This window comes from Chamaea fasciata, unplaced genomic scaffold (assembly GCF_029207755.1).
Source record: "Chamaea fasciata isolate MVZ Bird 193981 ecotype frontalis unplaced genomic scaffold, bChaFas1.0.hap1 SCAF_22, whole genome shotgun sequence".
Classification (NCBI taxonomy): domain Eukaryota; kingdom Metazoa; phylum Chordata; class Aves; order Passeriformes; family Sylviidae; genus Chamaea; species Chamaea fasciata.
The window spans coordinates 4870311-4891242 of record NW_027094107.1 but is presented as its reverse complement, the minus strand read 5'-3'; the positions used below and the strand labels follow the sequence as shown (position 1 = coordinate 4891242).

At 47.4% G+C, this 20932-nt stretch overlaps 1 protein-coding gene across 1 annotated transcript in view; it reads right to left on the bottom strand.

Annotated features, from left to right (window-relative positions):
- Positions 1 to 12107: 12107 nt before the first annotated feature.
- The window catches only part of HTR2C (5-hydroxytryptamine receptor 2C), a 205350-nt gene continuing 196525 nt past the window's right edge, over positions 12108 to 20932 (bottom strand). The window contains exon 5 of the mRNA XM_066202651.1: positions 12108 to 13760. Within this exon, the coding sequence (XP_066058748.1) occupies positions 12928 to 13760 (833 nt within the window). The 3' untranslated portion in view covers positions 12108 to 12927. The remainder of the gene's footprint in view (positions 13761 to 20932) is intronic.

The following is a 20932-nucleotide window of genomic DNA, read 5'->3' as shown; positions in this document are numbered from 1 at the left end:
ACTTAGTGCATGAAAATTAAACAGAGGGGATGATGTCTCTGTCACCGTAAGAAAGAGGAGTCTTGTCCTTCCTGTCATGCAAAGCAGGGACGTGTCACAGCTTTGCTCCATCTGCTGTGACTGAGGGGTGACATCACCTTGTGCCCCGTGGCATCGTGACCACGGCCCAGTGCTGCTCCACTGAGCAGATCTGTGTCCCCTGGGGGGCATGTGCCAACCAAAACCAGGCCCTGTCCCTGCCCTCCCCATGCTCACGCCACTGAGCACCCACGGAAAGGTCCCATCAGCCCAAAGTGGAGGTGTGACTGTGCCCTGCGGTGTGTCCCTGCCCCACTCTGGCAGCAGCTCCTGAGCCCCAGAGATCTCAGCACCCGTCCCTGAGCCAGTGCAGCTCCAGGCAAAGCCTGGGTCTTGGAAGGACAGCACAGCCCTTCTGCCTGCAGCTTCCAGATGTCCAGGCTTTGGGACTGCAGTAGCTAATGATAGAATCTGAAATCTAGAGAGCTTCACAGGCTGTGGCAGGTTTGCAGCTCACTGCCTTGTGTGGCATTTGTGCATTTAAAGAGCATTGTCAACCTCTTTATTTCTGTGTAGAAGCTAAATTTTCTCAGGAGGGTCTCTGGCTTTCACAGCTTCAAGGCGAGCAAATACAGCTGATGCATGTGCTCGACAGAACAATTTGAGGCAACATATTGTGGCTGAGCTGTCTGAACAGCTGAAATGGCTCTGCAAACTGTCTGTGTCAAGATACCCTTCCCAGTGTACAGAGAGATAAAACAACCAGATGAAAAATGACAGACACCACAAGGCTTAGCCCAAAATCGAGGATTCATGTCCCCGCCATCCTGGGCTGCTTGCCTCCTGTGTGGATCTGCATCCAGACACAACACGGGACTGCTGCATTCAGGAAATAAAATGCCATTTCAGCAAGCCTCACACCATCAGACGCATTAAAAAAAAAAATCTAAAAATATGAAACATGGCTTTGATATTTCCTTTCTTGATGGGTCTGCCCAGGAAACAATCTCAGTGTTTAAGGGTGTCTCAGTCCAGGGGGAGCTGGGTGTGGGCGCTTCCTTAAGCTGGGAGGCTGGATGAGCTCGCTGGCAGCGCTGCTGTGGTCCCAGTGGTGCAGGCACTCACCTCAGACAGCCTGCACAGCACCTCTGACTCCGCTGAGATGCCAAATGAGGTTGACTTGCCTTTGATGGAAGGTGTGAAAGGTTCCTGCACTTGCAGTGAGGGGATTTGAGGCATGGCCATCAGCAATCATCCACAAATGATGGGTTTGTTTCCTTGCCTGGGAAGCTGTGAATGGAGGTGACAAAGGCACATCACACCTTTGCTATGCTTGGATGTCCCACCTTGCCAAGGCACCAGCGACTTGCAGGAGTTATTCTCATTTTGGAAAAAAAGATACTTAATATCAGTTTGGGTTTTTTTACAAACTAGGGAACACCTTCCTTTAATGTTATCTAGATATCATTGTGATTTAAAAACAAAAAAAATATTCTTCACTGGAATTCATCCAGAGATGGCGAAAACATGCATAGCAAACAAACATGCAGAGCCTGATCTTCCTAGGGATTAGAGCCTATCTCCAAGGCTGCTCTTGGCCATGTCACCCACCCCAAGCACTCTCCCTGCATGGCTGTGGCACACAAGGATCAGCAAACAGATACCAACAGTGTGTTAAACCACGCAGAGAAACAGCTGTCCTGCAGCAGACACAAACTTCAGCGGCACACACAGATGTGAAGCTGCTCGAATTGTCCTGGTTTTGAAAGACAGGTGTCTGCTAAGGAAGGCAGGAGCCTCCCTTGGAATGGAGAATGTAAACCCCCTCCCTCCAAATTATTATAATTTTGAAATTAAGGGGCTCTCAGGCAAAGATATGGGAATAGGAATAACCGTTCTTTACTAGGAAAATTAAAATTAAAATGCAGTAGTACAAAAAAACCCACCACTGACAGAGTCAGAATACAACCTGATGCCTTGCTGGTCAGGGTGTTGGTAGCAGTCCAATAAAATTGTGGCTGCACTCCTCCTGGAGTGACAGATGTGGTTCTGTTGGAGCAATGATCCTGTAGAAGGGTGTAGTTTTCCTCTGAAGGTCCAGTGGTGGTGAGATGGGTCCGATTTTCCTCTGGAAATCCAGTGCAAAAAGGCTGTGCTGATGTTCTGAAAATCAGAGTTAGATTCATGTAGGAATGCTGGGCTCCTCCCCCTGGGTGGAGCCTCTCCCCATGGGATGATGGGATTGTATCAGCCCTGCAGTGAGCCTCGATGGCCCATGGACAGCAGATATCCCCTAGAGGGAGGATGGGAGGGAAGAGATAAAGAACTCTGCCCCAGGTGGTTTAACAGCTGGTGATAGAATACAAACCTCTGGTTACATCTTACATTGCACCCTAAGACACAAATGCAATCACCAAGAGGTCCTCTCCACCTGATGCATGAAGCCCAGAAGAGAACAGTCCTTGCCTTTTATCTGAGGATGTTCCAGCTCTCAACTGTTGAAATGGAAACATGTCCCAACCTTCAGGACTCTCCAATTGATCTTGGCTGGTAGCTGCCCAGAACTTTGTGCCTGTGATGCAAATTTATTTAGAAACACTCACGCCGAGAAAACAATAACCTTGTTGCCTGCCAGGTTCAGCAAAGTTCACTTTTAACAACAGAGAGCTTAAAAGGCCAACAGCACAATTTACTTAACTGAAGAAAAAGCATGAAGTTCCTGGCTGCGGCAACAAAGAAGAGTGTTTTTTAGAAGTCAGGCAGTGCAAGCACAAAGCAGGCTCAGCCCTGAAAGCTTCTCACCAGTGTTTGCTCAACCACACCAGCTGAAGGCAGCCCAAAAAGGATATTACCTCAACGTTATTGCTCTCCTGAGAAGACAGAGACTATTTCCAGTAACACGGAATGTTCATGGAAATGCTGTTGTATAGAACAAAACACACGTGACTGCATGCAGTCAGCCTTGGGCTAGCCAAGCTGGTTGGTTCTGGATGCTTCTGAGAATGCAAGTGAAATATTGCTTCATAGAATTTGGGGCTGGCTCAGGGCTGGGGACACTCAGCCTTTGCCATGCCTTGACTTCATGCTGTCCTGCGTGCAGGAGATGCACTGACTTGGCATGGCCTCTCCTGCCTTTCTCCAAAATTGTAGCATTTTTCACGGCTTTGCTAGGACTTGGAAGGACCATAGCCCAAAAATAGTCTTGTCTCTTCGGGATGTTTGTTCCTCCCACACTTTGGGATGTGTCTCTGGGGCGGTGCTGCTGTGCAGATGGCTGGCTTGGTGCCTGAGCTCAGCCAAACCAGAGGTCGAGGACAAATGGGCTGACCTGGGCCCTCCTGCTTTGCCTCTGGGATAGATTCCTGCGTGAATGCAGGAGCAGAGCTCCTCAGTAAGCATTTCAGTTGCTGTCACTGCTGCCTCACCAGGAAATGGAGTCCCAGACCTAATACCCCAGTTGTTAGAAACCTGCTTCTAGTCCCTACTTTATTTCCACCTTTTCTGTATATCAGTTCCTTTCTCTTCCCTAAATAGCTCCTCTCTCTCTCCTTACTTGGAACAAGCACTCCCTGGTATCCTGATGGAGAGCTTTTTTCACCCATCTTTGGCTTCTAGGAGGAAAAAGCCAAGGTTTCTGCTCTCTTCTCATAAAAGACCCTGCCTGGCCTCATGTCCCCATACCATGCTACCACCACAGCTATTCTATTCTCTAAAACAAAAGTGTCAACTACCCACAGACCAACAGGTTCATTTACCCTCGAGGGGTAAAGGTCTGGCAAGAAAATCCATGAGCCCTGATCATGGTCTGCTGCATCACTGTGCTGCAGAGTCAGTAATTCCTGCCTGCACTTTGCTAAATGACATCACGGGACAGCCTGGTGCAGGACCCGGGCGGTTTTCTCCTCAGTACACCTAGAGAAGGTACAAGAGAGCACAAATGCTCACTTCAGGGTTGTCCAACCAGTGCTTCAGCATCGTGGGGAGGAGGAGGGGAGGAGGAGGAATAATCTTGACAAGAGGATCATGAAGAAGAAGGATCATGGGGGGTGAGAGAATCAGTGCTGTGAGGTCAGTCTGGGGCTGCAGTCAGAGCCTGTTGTTGGAACCCGCAGTCACAGTCTAGCTGGGTAAAAGCCTGCAGTCACAGTCTGCACACCAATCCCTGCAGTCACAGTCTGCACACCAATCCCTGCAGTCACAGTCTAGCTGGGTAAATCCCTGCAGTCACAGTCTGCACACCAATCCCTGCAGTCACAGTCTAGCTGGGTAAATCCCTGCAGTCACAGTCTGCACATCAATCCCTGCAGTCACAGTCTGCACACCAATCCCTGCAGTCACAGTCTAGCTGGGTAAATCCCTGCAGTCACAGTCTCACACCAATCCCTGCAGTCACAGTCTGCACACCAATCCCTGCAGTCACAGTCTGCACACCAATCCCTGCAGTCACAGTCTCACACCAATCCCTGCAGTCACAGTCTAGCTGGGTAAATCCCTGCAGTCACAGTCTCACACCAATCCCTGCAGTCACAGTCTGAACATCAATCCCTGCAGTCACAGTCTCACACCAATCCCTGCAGTCACAGTCTCACACCAATCCCTGCAGTCACAGTCTGAACATCAATCCCTGCAGTCACAGTCTGCACATCAATCCCTGCAGTCACAGTCTGCACACCAATCCCTGCAGTCACAGTCTAGCTGGGTAAATCCCTGCAGTCACAGTCTCACACCAATCCCTGCAGTCACAGTCTGAACATCAATCCCTGCAGTCACAGTCTCACACCAATCCCTGCAGTCACAGTCTCACACCAATCCCTGCAGTCAGTCTGCACATCAATCCCTGCAGTCACAGTCTGCACACCAATCCCTGCAGTCACAGTCTGCACACCAATCCCTGCAGTCACAGTCTGCACACCAATCCCTGCAGTCACAGTCTGAACATCAATCCCTGCAGTCACAGTCTGCACACCAATCCCTGCAGTCACAGTCTCACACCAATCCCTGCAGTCACAGTCTGCACATCAATCCCTGCAGTCACAGTCTGAACATCAATCCCTGCAGTCACAGTCTGCACACCAATCCCTGCAGTCACAGTCTCACACCAATCCCTGCAGTCACAGTCTGCACACCAATCCCTGCAGTCACAGTCTCACACCAATCCCTGCAGTCACAGTCTGCACACCATTCCCTGCAGTCACAGTCTCACACCAATCCCTGCAGTCACAGTCTGCACACCAATCCCTGCAGTCACAGTCTCACACCAATCCCTGCAGTCACAGTCTGCACACCAATCCCTGCAGTCACAGTCTAGCTGGGTAAATCCCTGCAGTCACAGTCTGCACATCAATCCCTGCAGTCACAGTCTGCACACCAATCCCTGCAGTCACAGTCTAGCTGGGTAAATCCCTGCAGTCACAGTCTCACACCAATCCCTGCAGTCACAGTCTGCACACCAATCCCTGCAGTCACAGTCTGCACACCAATCCCTGCAGTCACAGTCTCACACCAATCCCTGCAGTCACAGTCTAGCTGGGTAAATCCCTGCAGTCACAGTCTCACACCAATCCCTGCAGTCACAGTCTGAACATCAATCCCTGCAGTCACAGTCTCACACCAATCCCTGCAGTCACAGTCTCACACCAATCCCTGCAGTCACAGTCTGAACATCAATCCCTGCAGTCACAGTCTGCACATCAATCCCTGCAGTCACAGTCTGCACACCAATCCCTGCAGTCACAGTCTAGCTGGGTAAATCCCTGCAGTCACAGTCTCACACCAATCCCTGCAGTCACAGTCTGAACATCAATCCCTGCAGTCACAGTCTCACACCAATCCCTGCAGTCACAGTCTCACACCAATCCCTGCAGTCAGTCTGCACACCAATCCCTGCAGTCACAGTCTGCACACCAATCCCTGCAGTCACAGTCTGCACACCAATCCCTGCAGTCACAGTCTGAACATCAATCCCTGCAGTCACAGTCTGCACACCAATCCCTGCAGTCACAGTCTCACACCAATCCCTGCAGTCACAGTCTGCACATCAATCCCTGCAGTCACAGTCTGAACATCAATCCCTGCAGTCACAGTCTGCACACCAATCCCTGCAGTCACAGTCTCACACCAATCCCTGCAGTCACAGTCTGCACACCAATCCCTGCAGTCACAGTCTCACACCAATCCCTGCAGTCACAGTCTGCACACCATTCCCTGCAGTCACAGTCTCACACCAATCCCTGCAGTCACAGTCTGCACACCAATCCCTGCAGTCACAGTCTCACACCAATCCCTGCAGTCACAGTGCACACTGACCCCTGCAGTCACAGTCTGCACACCAATCCCTGCAGTCACAGTCTGCACATCAATCCCTGCAGTCACAGTCTGCACACCAATCCCTGCAGCCAGAGTTCAGCAGGCAATAACCAGCAGTCAGAGGCTGCAAGGGAAACCTACAGCAGGAGCTTGCTGCAGCCAGAGTCAGTGGATGGTTGGAGTCAGGATGGCTGAGCTGCAAAGAGAAATAAACCAGGACCCTTTTCATGGTGTGATAAAAGAGAAGTCTATGTCTTGGCTCATTTTTACCCTCTAACAAGAGGGCTGCTGAAACAGGGGAGTACTTAGCAGAGGGGGCCAGACCTTGCCATGGCTCCATGGATGAGTCACTGAGACTCGTGGATCTTCTCTGGAGACACTGTGGGACATGAACTGCTGGTCCTGTAGGGAAGGAGCCCCAACACAGCTGAGATCTCTGCTGGGCAATTGCACTTACCTGTGACTTTGAACAGTGTCATGATCTTTGGGAAGTGCAGGCTCCACAGGAGGAGCACTGAAATCTTCCTCCCCAAATGTCACAGAAGAGCTGTTCTAGCTGCCAGTCAGGGGAAAGGACCCTGATTAAAATCTTCAGTGTCTTTGATGAGCATCCATCACTGGCACCCACCTGTCCTTCTGCAGGAGGAGACACCAACATCAGCAGCACACACAGATGTAAACCTGCTCTAAATTTTAACAAGTGTAACCAGGCAGTGGTCTAACAGGCACTAGTTTACAGATTTTTCTCTTTTTTTGTGTATCAGAAATTTAAATTGCTCAAAATGCCACAGTTAGATCCTATTAAAAATATACATTGGATAATCTGGCTGTATTTTAATTAAACATTAATTTATCCAATTTATACAATTCAAGCACAGGAAAATTCTGAACAGTGGATTTCACATGCCCTGTGTGGTGCTGCATGGTTCATTTTTCAAGTCACCTAAGTGTTGGTAGCCACTAGAGTCACAAAGCAGCCACCGTTGTCCCAGGAAACTGCTGTGGAAATTGCATTTATCTGCTAGAAGATCCTTTGGGTTTTGGGGAAGCGGAACATAAGACAACATTAATGAGAGACATAGCATGGGAGAAGGCTTGCTCCAGAGTCTCAATTTTCCACAATAATTTGTCACCCATTGCCTGCTGTGAGCAGTCTGTGTAATTCTCTTGTCACCACCCCAGAGCCACCAGAGTTATTTGGCCTTAGTTGCCACTAGCCACATACCCACTCACCAGGCCCCTCCACCGCCCCTTGGAGCTGTGGCCCAGGAGGACTGGCTCCTTTTCTGTGACTGGGAAGTGTGGAGTGAATCCCACCGGGCAGTGTGCTGGGACACGCTGTGCTGGGTCCTGAGACGCAGCATCCTCTTGGAGGGACCATGTGGGAGATCTGCCCAGAGCAGAAACCTTGCTGCTGCCACACTCCCTCCACATGGACCCACACACTCTCCTGCTGCCAGCAACACCTGGGATTTAGGGCAGCCTTAAGGAAAATTTTTCAGTGTGTAGCTCATGCACTTGACTGTCCACTAAAGGTATTCTGGTGTGGTTCTTTAATCAGCAGATGTGCCTCGTTGCATTGATTGTCTGTCTTGTACAGATCTAAAATCCCTCACCTGAAGCCTCTCCGTCTCCATGTTGTTATGGGATTGCAGCATCCCTGCACAGCTGAGAGGGAATGGCCCATCACACGGATGTTTCCTGACAGCGTCAGAGGACAGCTTTCAGTGTGTGTAAAAGCAAACAAGCAGAAGACCTGAGAGTTACACAAAAACGAGGGAGAGACAAAACATATAATAACAACTTCATAGTTAAAAATGGAAAAAAAACAAAGCATTTTTTTGGGAGACATGCACCCCCACAAACTACAGTATCACTGGAACAGCCCCCGTCTGACTATCAGCAGGTATATCTGATCTCCCCATCACAGGTCTCCTCCCCAGCTTTTCAGATACTCCTGGTTTTTTGAGGGAAGAATGAAGTGTGACATCTGTGGCTCTCTGGGATGTGTGTGCTCGTGTGCACAGATACGTGCACACATTTGTCCATCTCTGTCCTTCTGCTTCACCTGCACAAGGCTTGGTGCTCTTTTCCTAGGAAAAAGCCTCTGGTGCCTTTCCCTGAAATGGAGACAAAGCCAAGCGCAGTTCCTGGCATGGAGCTATCCTAATGATACTGTGACACTGGGAGGAAAGCCATCCAAGAGACATCTGCTCCTTTATCACATGACAGGCTCTGCTTTTGGAATGCACAATTTGTCTGCCACAGTATCAGACACCCTTCAGCAGTTCAGAGTTAAGTGGTATTTCTGAAGAGCTGATTGCAGTTTGCTTTTCTTCCTTTAAAGATGTTTCTTCTTTGGGATTTGTGTCTCTCCAGGGCTCCAACACCTTGGATGCTGACTGAGCAGAGCACCAGGCACCCTCTACACCAGTGGTGGAACTCTCCACAGGGGTCTCCAGGAGAAGGGCTCTAGGGATTGACATGAGTGTCTCTGCAGAGAAAACAGCAAGAGCCACGCTGTTCACAGTGCCTGCTCACACATCGCCTAACATTTACATCTTTAAATTATCACTCAGATGAAAACCATTGCAGACTCACAGTTGTTGAGACAATAAAGAGCCGTGCTGAGGTGGGATTCCTCAAGACTCCTCAGCATTGGTTCTGAACCGTGTCACCTCCCAAATGCCACAGCCTCTGGGGGGCTGCTCTTCTCTTCAGGATGGGAGGAGCTGACCTTCTCCTCAAAGCACAGCCTGTGAGGCGCACACCGGTCCCCAAAGCCACCAGGGCTGATCCCATGGATGCTACGCCCCAGACCTGGCTGTGTGGGACAGCATGGGACAGATGAGCCAGCTCAGGTCTGGAAACCAGGCTGCCCAGCCACAGGGGTTTGTGCCCCAACACCATGGCTAGCTTTGTTTCTGCCCTCAGGCAGGGAAGACTGCAAACCCCCACAGCTCAGGAAGATGCCAGCTGTGACCTGGGCTGCCCCAGGAGCAGATTCCCCTGTTCCAGTCAAAGGGGGGTGTCTGTTTGCTGGGGCAGAGCCTCTGCGTGTGTGCTGTCCCATGAGCAGCCTGCACAGCTCCATCTGGTTTGGGAAGCAAAGCAGCCAGCACATCTCAGCCTCAAACCATTTCCAAGGAATTATCTTCACTTCTTCAGTCCAATTCAAAGCAAAACACTACCACAGACACTATTTGTAAGACAAAAGCCATACCTGAGCTGGGATTTGAGGACTCACACAAAGCTTCCAGCCTCAGGCAGGGCTTCTGGAGGCACCACCACAGTTAATGGTTACATCTCAGGAGGAGCAAAGGAGCTGTGGGGACAACCTGACTTTGGTTAAGTTACAGACAACCAAATCAGTTCTTCAAATTCACATAGTTCAAAGAAAGTAAATTTTAAGAGTTGTTCCTGGAGGGAGAAATTTCAAGAGGGAGATTAGTCTATCGCTGTTTTCACATTTATCAAGTTTTGGGGTTGGGTGTGTTGGGACATGTGCTGACACTAATTCCTGTGATTAAGAAGCTGTGGGCCATACTTCAAGTGTAGGTCCTCATCCTCGTTTTTTGTTGGTTTGGTTTTCTGCTCGGGACATATTTTAACTAGGGACAGATGAAAGAAAGAGAGGGCGTGTTCACTTATTTATTTTCCGATAGAGCATGGAGAAAAAAAAATGAAGAATGAGTAAACCAACAAACTTTCTTTAATAAATTAATAGCAGCATCACAAAACCCTGATGTGAATGACCCAAAGAAAGTTGGGTACATGACAGTATTTAACCATTCAGAGAAATGTTCTCCCCTGCTTGGCTGGGAGGAACGCAGGCGCTGTAAGGCAGGCAGTCCCCTTGGCTCTTCATCCAAACAAGAGATGGACATCAGAACGGGTCCAGCTGAGGTTGGCATATTTACAGTTCTGGCGCTGAAATTTGTTTGTTTGTTTGTTTGTTTTTTTGTTGTTTTTTTGGGTTTTTTTAAAAACACTTATAAAAATTCTGAAAATTCTCTGTTCAATTCTCGTCATTTACATCCAAATATAGCAGGTTCCCTTATTTGCCCATACAACAGAACCGGCGAGGGTGAGACATGAAGGCTCCTATGCAAAGACGATGCCTGTGTGAACAATTACACTGAGCTGGAGGAAAATGCTGTGGAAAATGAGCTATTCACACGACTTACACATGTGCTAGAAGCTACTGTAATTCAACTTATTGCTAAATGCTTTCAAAGTCTGTGGTTGGTTCTTAAAGATATATATATGTGTGTGTATATATAAGTACAAACTCACACGTGTATATATATATACACACATATACATGTTTGAGAGACATGTGCTATAAATTCACCCAAAGGGGGGGGGGGGGGGGAAGAAATTAAAATGCACTGTGATTTTTCTGATTTTTCTGTACTGTTTGAGATAATAAAATCTGACTCAGGGTAAAGGACTGCTGCTGAAGGGGCAAGTTTGTGTCTCTGGCCAGTGGTTTTCCTGCTGATTACCTGACCTTTTTGGAGAGGCAAGTGGATTCCCAAGCATGCAAGCCCAGGCTGGCACATGGAGGAGCTCTGCTGCCTCCTGCAAGCACTGAGCTGCGCTCTGCACTGGGATACCTCATCTGCCTGCAGGGAAGTACTATGGGTTTATCCCAGATGGGGATGAGGGAGAAAAGATCATCAACTTCAGTGCATAAGTCTGGGATCAACCCAGCAGCAGCCACAACCCAAATGTTGTGTTTTGGTAGTGGCCTCAGCAAGGTTGTGGCTGCACACAGCAGTGCAACAGCACAACACCTCCTCAAGCACTGGCAGAATTTTCCAGTTCTTCTACAAGTTCATTTTAATGGAATGAAGACAGCAAGCTGAGCGTACAAGCAACTCATGTAAATAAAATGTGATTTATCCATGCCTAGTGTAAGCTGCTCTGTTCTGACAATTATCTTAGCCAGAGGCTGTCAGTGATGCTAAATGCATCCATGTTAGATGGGCACTGCAGCATCTGTGTAGCAGTTAATGAAGATATAAAAACCTTATGGGTGATATCTGGCATTAGACAATACTCCACATAAGGAGATCTGCATGAGAGGCATCACCCCGGAGGCACAGTGCCAGGAAGACACAGTGCCTTGGAGGGTTTGTGTACACAGGAATGCAGAGGAAAATTAATTCCAATTATACATGGTGTGTATTAAAAGCAGATTACTTAAAATGCATTCAATCCCAATGTGAATGCTTTCATTAAAGATGTAAGTGGTGTTAATATGATAGACTCTCATTTACTTTGGGAGTAAAATGGAATAAATCAAATTTAAAAGTTACTCCAGATTAATACTAAATGCAGACTAGCTCCAGGTCTTCTTCCCGCTGTCCCTGGTCACCATTTGCTTTAGAACCATGTCACCAGCAAATGATTCCAACCACATTCTCTGCTCAGCTCTGCCCACCCCCTCCTGGGACAGGAGCAGGACCCTCGCTTATCCTCTCTCCAGCACTCCCCAGGGAGGCACATCCTGCTCCCCACAGCTTCGCCCTGGCCAGCACCACACACAGAGAACCTTCTGCTCTGCTCCCAAAGCAGTGCTCCATCACCAGCACTGTGCTGGAAAACAAAAGCAAACGCTAAACCAGCTAAAGAATAACTAGATGTGAGAAGAGCAGAGATTCGGGCTCTGCCAAAGGCAGAGTTCTCTTCTTCAGGTGGGCCAAAGCCACTGGTCCTTCAGCAGTCTGTGAAGGCAGTGCTGGGCACACTGAGCACGGCCTGCTCCATCCCAGGGCTGATGGATGTCTGCAAGACCAAAGGAGGGTTTGTAATTAATACTGGGCCTTCCATTTATTGAATGTTTGAAGTAGGTAACTGGGGATTGCTCTGTTTCTCCAAGACTGAAAGTGGCCCCAGCCAGGACTGCAAAACCAACATTCCCTATACCTTTCCCATGGGAGCCAGAGCATCCTGAGGAACAGGAATAAAACAGCAGGATTGGAGAGAGAGCCAGAATCTAACAAAGGTCCCTTGAAGTGCAAGAATGACCCAGAATGGCAGAAGCCACTACACATGACAGGACATGTCTGGCCAGGTGCCTGCACGGCCACTACGCTGCTGTGACGTCTCTCTGCCAGGTTTCTGTAAAGTCTTTACACGGCACAAATAGGGGTGAGGATTTAAAGTATATATTTACTGTCAACTTGAAAAAGAAAGTTATACTGACCAAGTCTAATAGCATGTATTTGATATATAACTATTAACGTGCCATTCTGGACTCCAGCAAATTCCACCTGAGATAAATATTCAGCATTTTTGCTCATGCACTGGAAGAAGAATTCAAACATTTTGTCCATGACATATGCAAAGTAACTAATAGTTCTGATCTAGTATTAACAGTAAATATAGAACCTTAAACTTCACTGCGGTATATTAATATATATTATTTTAAGTACTGGACTGAAAAGACAACTCTTTTTTTCTCTTAAAAAAAAAAAAAAAGGAAAGCTTTGTTCAGAATGCAATATTTACATTGTCCTTGGACCGACACTTACATTTTTACACCATATATTTTGGCTACAGATACACCGTAGCAAAGGTCCGTGAGAGTCACTTTTACACACAGCTCACCCGTTCACTCACAACATTGCAGCTGTTTATGGAGAGCTCTGAAGTCCCTGGCTGCATCTCCAGGCCCTCCTCTGCTTCGTCCAGTTCCATGCTGTTGAACTCGTTGCCATTTCGGTAGCTGGTTAAAGTCAGGTCTTTCCCGTACAAAGCTGTTGAGGCCACGTTCAGACACTGGTTCTGCCTCAGCGCTGATTTTTTGCCGGGCCTGTACTGGCAGCGGATGTAGTTGGAGAAAGCCCTGCGGTAGGTTTTGTTGAAGAGGGTGTACACCAGGGGATTCACCCCCGAGCACACGTACCCCACCCAAACAAACACATCGAGGAGCTCACTCAGCAGGTCCTTGTCGCAGGCCTCCTTGCAAAGGACAGACATGACGTTGGTGATGAAGAAGGGGCACCACATGATGAGGAACAAAAAGAAGACGATGCCCAGGACCTTGGAGGCCCTTCTCTCGTTGTTGATGGACTGCATGGTCCCCTTACGGAAAAGCACTGCCTCCTTGTTTACAGGGGAGTTCAAGTGGGATGCCCCCTCGTGATTGTGGAGCATGGAAATGTTCTCTGTGTTGTTTTCCTTCTTGAGGCAGTTCACGCTGCTCCTCCTCTGCTTGGGCACCTCCCCGCACATGAACACCGTGGCCTGTCTCTGCAGCACCTGGACAGTCAGGCAGTATGTGATCACCATGATGATGAGGGGGATGAAGAAAGCCATGAAGGACCCAATGAGGACGAAGTTCTCGTCGTTAAGGACGCAGGTCCCATTGACAAACACCCGGGAGTCATCCTGCAAACCAATGACCGGAATAGGCATGGATATCCCTGGAAAAATGAAACCAAAAAAGGAGACTGTTACCTGGACACACGGGGCTCCAGAGAGGCAGCAGAGAGGATGAAGGTCCTGCATGCATTCAGCCCACTGCCTAAAGCTGCTTGGAAGAGAAGTTACTGCTTCCAGGTGAAAAGGAAAACATTCAACAACACTCCTGAGAGCACAGCTCCAGGGCATGGCACCCTCTGCAGCTTTCCTGTGCTCCACAGCTGACTCAGTGAATGCAGCGTAACTCCTCTTCTTCTAGCTTTAATTGGAATTTGTGGGTGTAGGAAAGGCAGTCACCACTCTGCTGTGTCCCAGCTGACCCAGCTGAGATGTCGCTCAAATACTTTTCACACATACTGAGGTCCAAACTTCATCCCTTGATCTGTGAAGCTCAGTCCCACATCAGCACAGACCCAAAACCTTCCAGAAGAAATGACATATTTTGGAATAAAACAACCTGTACAGGACAACACATGGTGGGCCAGATCTAATTAGAGAATCATGGCTTCATCTAGTCCTGTCTTGTGTCTTTGGCAAGCACCACAAGTTAAGGGCCAGGGTACAAAATGGGTACGAAATGGGGCAGCTGTAAGCATTATACCTTTGAAAATCCCAAACCAAGAATTTGCATCCAGACCTTGTTGTTAAAATAACCTTTAAGAGATTTATCTTCATGACAAATCTTACGAATCCTTGATCTCATTTCTAACTCCACAACGCTCAGTGGCAGTCACTTCCTCAACCTATTTTTCATCTGAACAAGGTGTTTCTTGCTCATTTAAATCTGTGGCCTGATAATTTCCTTTGACTCCCATCAGTTCATGAGAAACAGCGAATAATCTCTATCTGGTCACCTTTTCCACCTTCTTAGTGATTTTTTTAGACCTGTTATCAACTCTCCTGTCTGGCATCTCTTTTGGAGCTGAAGAATGCCATTCTATTCACTCTCTCTCTCTCCTCATGCCAAACTCATTCTATGGCTTTGATTATCTTTCTTTATTTCTTTTCAAGTTCCTTTCTGCCCTTTTAAAGAAACAAACAAACAAAAAATCCCCCCTGCATATCCGAGCAGCTAGAGAGCAACAGAAGGAATTCTGTGCTCGCCTCTGGGCACCTGCCTGTCATGGAGCACCACTCCTCAGACACATCTGTGGCTGCCATGCCCTCCTTGAGCTCCTCCACCCAAAAAATAACCAACACTGAGGCCACTGTTGTGCCTGAATTGCTTTTTTCGGAGTTGCTGTGAACATCACAAGTCATAAAGCTGGTTCTGTGGGACTCTGAATTTCTAAACAGGAAGAATTACATGCTAAAGAGATTAACCAGGGCATTTTTCCCACTCCAGCTAAGAGTTTTTCAGGATTCTGGGGAATTCCTCTGCAGTTTGTCATTACCAGAAAATTGCCATTTGGCAGAAATCAAGTGACAGAATTTCTTCTGAAAATTAACAATTATAAACGCCTTCCGTGACTGCAGCATGAGGTTTTTTTAGCTCAAGTACTAGTTCCAGGACCTGCTCTTCTTTCCCTCTACAGGCTCATCCGTTCACCTCTGACAAGGCAGCTGCCTCCTGTCTGATATGTTACCTGTTATCTTGCTTGTGCCAATTCCCTGCCACTGCAATAACCTTCATCACATAAATCCACCATTAAAGACATCATCCCAGTGCCTTCATCACCCCTAAGCATTCCCAAGGCTCCTGGACGTGGATGGACATGGATGAACGTGGATGGATGTGGATGGATGTGGATGAATGTGGATGAACATGGACGCCTGCCCGACTTGGGTTCTGCTGTTTGAACACGCACAGGGAAGGCATCCAGCTCCACTTGACTCAAGCAATGCACGGCACTGACAATGCAGTTTTACCTGTCCATAATTTAGGAACTGAGGTCAGCTGGGAAGAGGATACCGAGGTCCCCACAGCAGTGCAAGGAGGGCGAGTGTCAGATCAGGCAGGAGGCTCCGCAGCTGACTGCTGTCCACAGCCTTTTGTCAGGACGGCTCTCTGAGCCCCAGTGCAGAGCACGTCCTGAGCTTCTCCCTGACACACTCTTCATCGACAAACATCAGGCTGCCCTGGGCAGCTGTGTCAAATAGCCCTTTCTAACCAAAGTGGCAGCAAATTCCCCAAAAGAGCCAGTGCAGCTCCAAAAACCTGCAAGGCTCATGTGTTGCATGCCACAGTGCTCTTCAGAGCAAACTTGGTCCTTTTATTTGAAGTCTGAGCAGTGCCTGGCACATCTGGTTTTGCCCCAAAAAGAGACAAGCAGTCAGTGAGCCATGAACCAGGTCCCTGCTAGACTCAGCACTGGGAGCTCTGAACACCCTCCTGCCAGGCAGCAGCTTGAGCAGGACATCCCTTTACACCACAGCAGAGAAGGTGAATGATTTTTTTCCCTCCTCGACCCTCCTTTAGCTTCTGTTTGACAGAGCAGCAGGAAGCCACAGAGAGAGGGATCCTCTGGATTACAAACCCAGTTACAAATGTTGTCCTAACTGCTGCCTGTCAGCTTTAAAGATGTCCTTAAGCCAGTAGAAATGTTCACCAAATGAGGCTGAGATGCTGCTGTGGACAGAGAGTAACAGATGCTCTTCACAGATTCTAAATTAATAAAACAAAACCCAAATGGCTACAAATACAGATTTATAAAATATTTACTCGAGAAAAAGTTGGATAAAAAGTCCAAATTGACATTCACAGATACTTAGACTTAAATGAAAAACAATATAATTTTTGTGTTTAATACCTTGTTTTCTTCAGTGAAAGCCCAGGAGACTGACAGAGATTACAGAGATTACTGAATATCTGCGCCTTTGATGGTTATTTCCACTAAAAAAAGGGAGCAATTTCCACTCTGCTACAAGAACACATTCTCTCCAAGGACAACTACCAAACTAAAGAAAACAGAGGCATATGGGTTTATTCTGTTTTTCCACGTGTGGAATTCTCAGGGCTGAATACAAAAGGGGTGACATTTTGCTGCAAGCTCCATGAGCCTGAGAAGGCCAGGGACCACCCCTCCTGGTGTCAGCACTGAATTCCATGTCTGCTGTGTCCATGGGAAGAGCTCTGCTGCTGCAGGTGGCTCCGGACCTCACTGCCACTCTCCTGACATTTACAGACAAGTGAAAACAAAACAGCAAAGAGAAAGCTGCGTGCCAAACAAGTCTGTGGTGCCACAAGTACACCACTGTAAAACCAGGAATGCTGCTGAACACTACATCTTCGAATCCACAGCTTTAACCTCATATTTAAACAAACACAAGCAAAAAAGAAACCTCATATTTAAACCAAAACAAATCTGTTTGGTTTCTTAGCTGAAATGTCTCACAAAGTTCCTGCACATTTCTCTGATTCAGACAGTGAGAAGCAAACCCCAACAGTCAGCAGCCTCCTGCCTTGCAGTGTGCAAGAAAAGGCACTGGGTTCAGAAACAAAAGCTCTTCAGAGGAAAATTGAAGAATGTTGGCCTCTGAAGTGCTCAAAATCACTAAAATTCCATCTTGTCCCCATATTTCAGCCGACTAACTGCAGAGCCTTTCATGTACTAATATTGCAACCATTCCCCTTCGGGGCTGGATTAAGCCTGGTTTTATCTGACCATTCCAATAAAACAACTGTGCCAGCCTTGTGTTGGTTTAAAGCCAAAGATAAAAGGGGGATGAACTTTGAAGGATCTCCCCGCCTGCAGCAAGCACAACTGCAAACAGATGAAAGCCATTAGTGACTGTGCCTTGATGAGCTGCTGACCTTTACCCAAACCTTGGGAGAGCACCGAGCAACCTGAGCCGGGATGGAAAACCAGCAAACAACAGGAGAGGACAGAAGAAAGAAATTATTTCCCCACCTGCCCTTGTGTTTTGTTAAATTGCTTCTGCTGCCTTGCCCAGTGTTTCCAAATGTGCATTTGAGCATAGCTGCTGCCAGGGCTGGGCTTCCCCAGGCAGCCCAACAGTGATGGCTGGGCTGATGCTCAGGGGCAGAACCTCAGACACAAACATCAGCATCTCCCTTGCTCGTGGGAACAGGTCTGGTGGGATGGGGATGGTCTGAATTAGGTCAGTGTCAGTCTAATTTCTGTCAGAATCCTTCACACACTGTCACCACCTGCTTCTGTCTCAGGCAGAACCTTTCACTGACATCTAATGGCAAGGTCCAACCAATCCCGGCACCCCGAAATCACCTGAAATCCCAGGGTGGTTTCCTCGCTACAAATTCAGCTTGTTGCCAGCCAATATGTTCTTCCTCACCTTGGTAACTCTTGGTACTGTGCTAGGGAGGTCAACGACCCTCCTGGGGATCATGGAACAAACGCTCAATCAAAAAAATGTCTTTAGATAAAATAACTTTGTAGACAACTCAAACAAGTGGGGAACAGGCAGATGATGCCTCGGTGTTTTGCTCTAGGTCATAAAGGAAATGTTTCTGCCTCACCCATGACCAGAAAGCAGGTCTGAAAAAGTTTTATGCGCAGAAGCCAGCTCCACTGCTCCGCCAGAGGCAGCTTGTAGCCCAGCCTGCAATGCTGGTGCCACATCTGCACTCTGGTGAGGCAAACAAAAGTGATCAGATCACCACCACTGCTACAGGCCCCCATGCTCACAAGAGAAGAATTTCAGTCAAACGTACACTGTCAGACATTCAGGGTCAAATATAAAAGGGCACAAAAATAATTTAAAATACATTAACACGGTATATTTAAAATCTCCCAAACCTGGGGAGATATTAAGTTCCCTTAGGCTTTACTGGTATGCAACCATTTTTCTCAGCAGTATATGTTGTTACTGTCCTTCTGCCAAGGCAGTGCTCATAGTCAGGAGTCTGTCTGCTTTTCCAGGAGGTGGATGGCGCCTGTCTAACCTTTGCTTCAGCAGTAACAGCTGCTTTAGCACTGCTACCTTGTGTGCAAGGGATGAGCCACAGAGCCAGCCTGCTCAGTGGGGAAGGCTGGAGCAAAATCCCAGGAACACATTTCGACCTTCCATGTGCTGCCTTCTTCATTAGCAGCGTTTTTGCCCTTTTTTTCCCACAAAACATGTCCAAAGGTTTGTGTGCTAACCTGAAGCCTGCATAGAAATTCCTGGGGTTTTGGTCTTATCCCAAAGCACAATGTCAGAGGAACAGCTACAGCCCGGCACAGAGCTGAGGGTGCCAGGAGCAAACGCACCTCAGCAGCACATGGAAATGCCTTGCTGAGCAAGCCCCTGATTCCAGAGACACACTGATGGGCAGAAATGCAAACCAGAACCCCAAATGTGCTCTGGAACTGTGACCGGAGGGAGGCTGTGAGAGCTACTCCAGGCCCTCCTTGTCTCCAAGCACAGCCCACCCTCGGCACATCCCCCTGCTCCAGGAGACCACTATTCCTTTTATATCAGTGCTGCCACTGCAGGCACTTTCCTCAGAGTGAGGCTTATCTCCAGTGAGGGAGGGGAAGGCTCAGCTGGTGCCTGGAGGCTCTTGAAGGACATCATTAGAACAGCTTGCAAGCGTGAGGCTGCTCAGCCCCTGTGAAAGACAAACACTCAAGGCAGGAACAAAAAGCTGTTGGATGTAAGTTCACTTAGTCTGAGATGAGTGTTTACTGAGCCACATTTATGCTTTTCATACTCTTTCATATTTCTATAAATACATCTCCTCAATGAAACAATGAAGCACTAGGAAAGTTAAAGGGGGATTTAAATTTCATTTTAAAACCTGAGTGGTTTATTGCATTCACAAACCCCAGGTACCTACCTGAAATCAAAATGATATCATTGGTGAGTCAGAGAAAGAATGAAAATGGTTTCAAACGTGCACACACACACACACAAATTGCGGCACGTGCCTATGGCACTGACACACAGAGCAAAATCTAAAGGATGGATTTATCTCAGTCACTTACGACCGAAATTGAATTCACACTGGTTCTGAGGATGTAAAACTGTGAGCCAGAAAATTGGTAGCATGTGCAATTTCAGCACTCTATAGCAAATGACCAAACCTTGAACACCCCGGGAAGCAGGGGAAAATCCCTTCCAGGCATGTATTTGGGTCCCTAGGAGCTTCAGAATAAAAATGTTTCAGTTATTTTCATATCAGAAGCAATGTGTGTGTACCTCTACATCAATGAAGTGCTTTCATTCAGGTTTCCAAAGGGATATTTTGTTTATTTTAATATTAGCCAGTTCACCCTTTCTCCTGTGTGACCCAGGGTTTGACTGTTCCTTACCCTGGGGCTGAGCCTGGGGGCTGAGGCTGCACCAGGCTGCTGAGAGGGTCAAGTCCCCAAGGTGAAAACTTTGAAACTACACCAATCTGAAATCTTGAAACAATGCCAAGATTCTGCCAGCAGGCTCAAATTGATTTTCATTTCCGATTGTGAGGATATTTCTGTAGCCTCTGTTTTTATTTCCGGCCTCAGCCCAGTTCTATCTATCACAAAACTAATTTTTACAAGGCCAGCCCTTCACAGCAGCCACTTGTTCTCTAACTGAAGACAAAATTCTTGCTCAAGTTATGTTTGCTAAAGCACAGGACAACTTTCTGTGCTGTACTTTAATCTGGAACAAGGAGGACTTTGGAAAAGACCTGCTCACAAAGAAATTGTCAAGAGACAGGAGGACTCTCTTATGTTCCCCTACTTTAAAACCTAATCATAACTTTAGGCTTGTGCAACTTGACAAATTTGTGGCTCAATGGCCAAAGAACCTCTTTTATATTTTGCTGTCAGTGTTAACATTTCAGAAAAATGGAATGCAAAAGCTACTGAATTAAGGTAAATTACATGCTTTATACTTCTTATTTTGAATTCTGATTCAGAAACGGAGTTCAGGATTCTTTGCATGGAATGCATTTAAAAGTCTCTTCATCTGAAGCAGGATACAGGAAATGCAAACTGACCAGCCTGCACTTTGGTGTTGGTTTAAATTTGATACTTAATCACGAACAGAAATACACAAACTCTTTCATGATACTTAAAACCGAAGTGAGGATGAATTCATTTAACCTATTTCATCCTTTTGAAATTAGCACAGGATTTCACCGGGCCTTCCCACGTGACAGGTAAGGTAGTTAAGAGCCAGAAAAAAGCAACAATACACTCTGAGCGAGTTCTCTTTCATTCCATTCTCAGTTTATTCCCATGTCTGCCACGTTGCTAAATTCATTTATGAAGTACAAATAGTTATG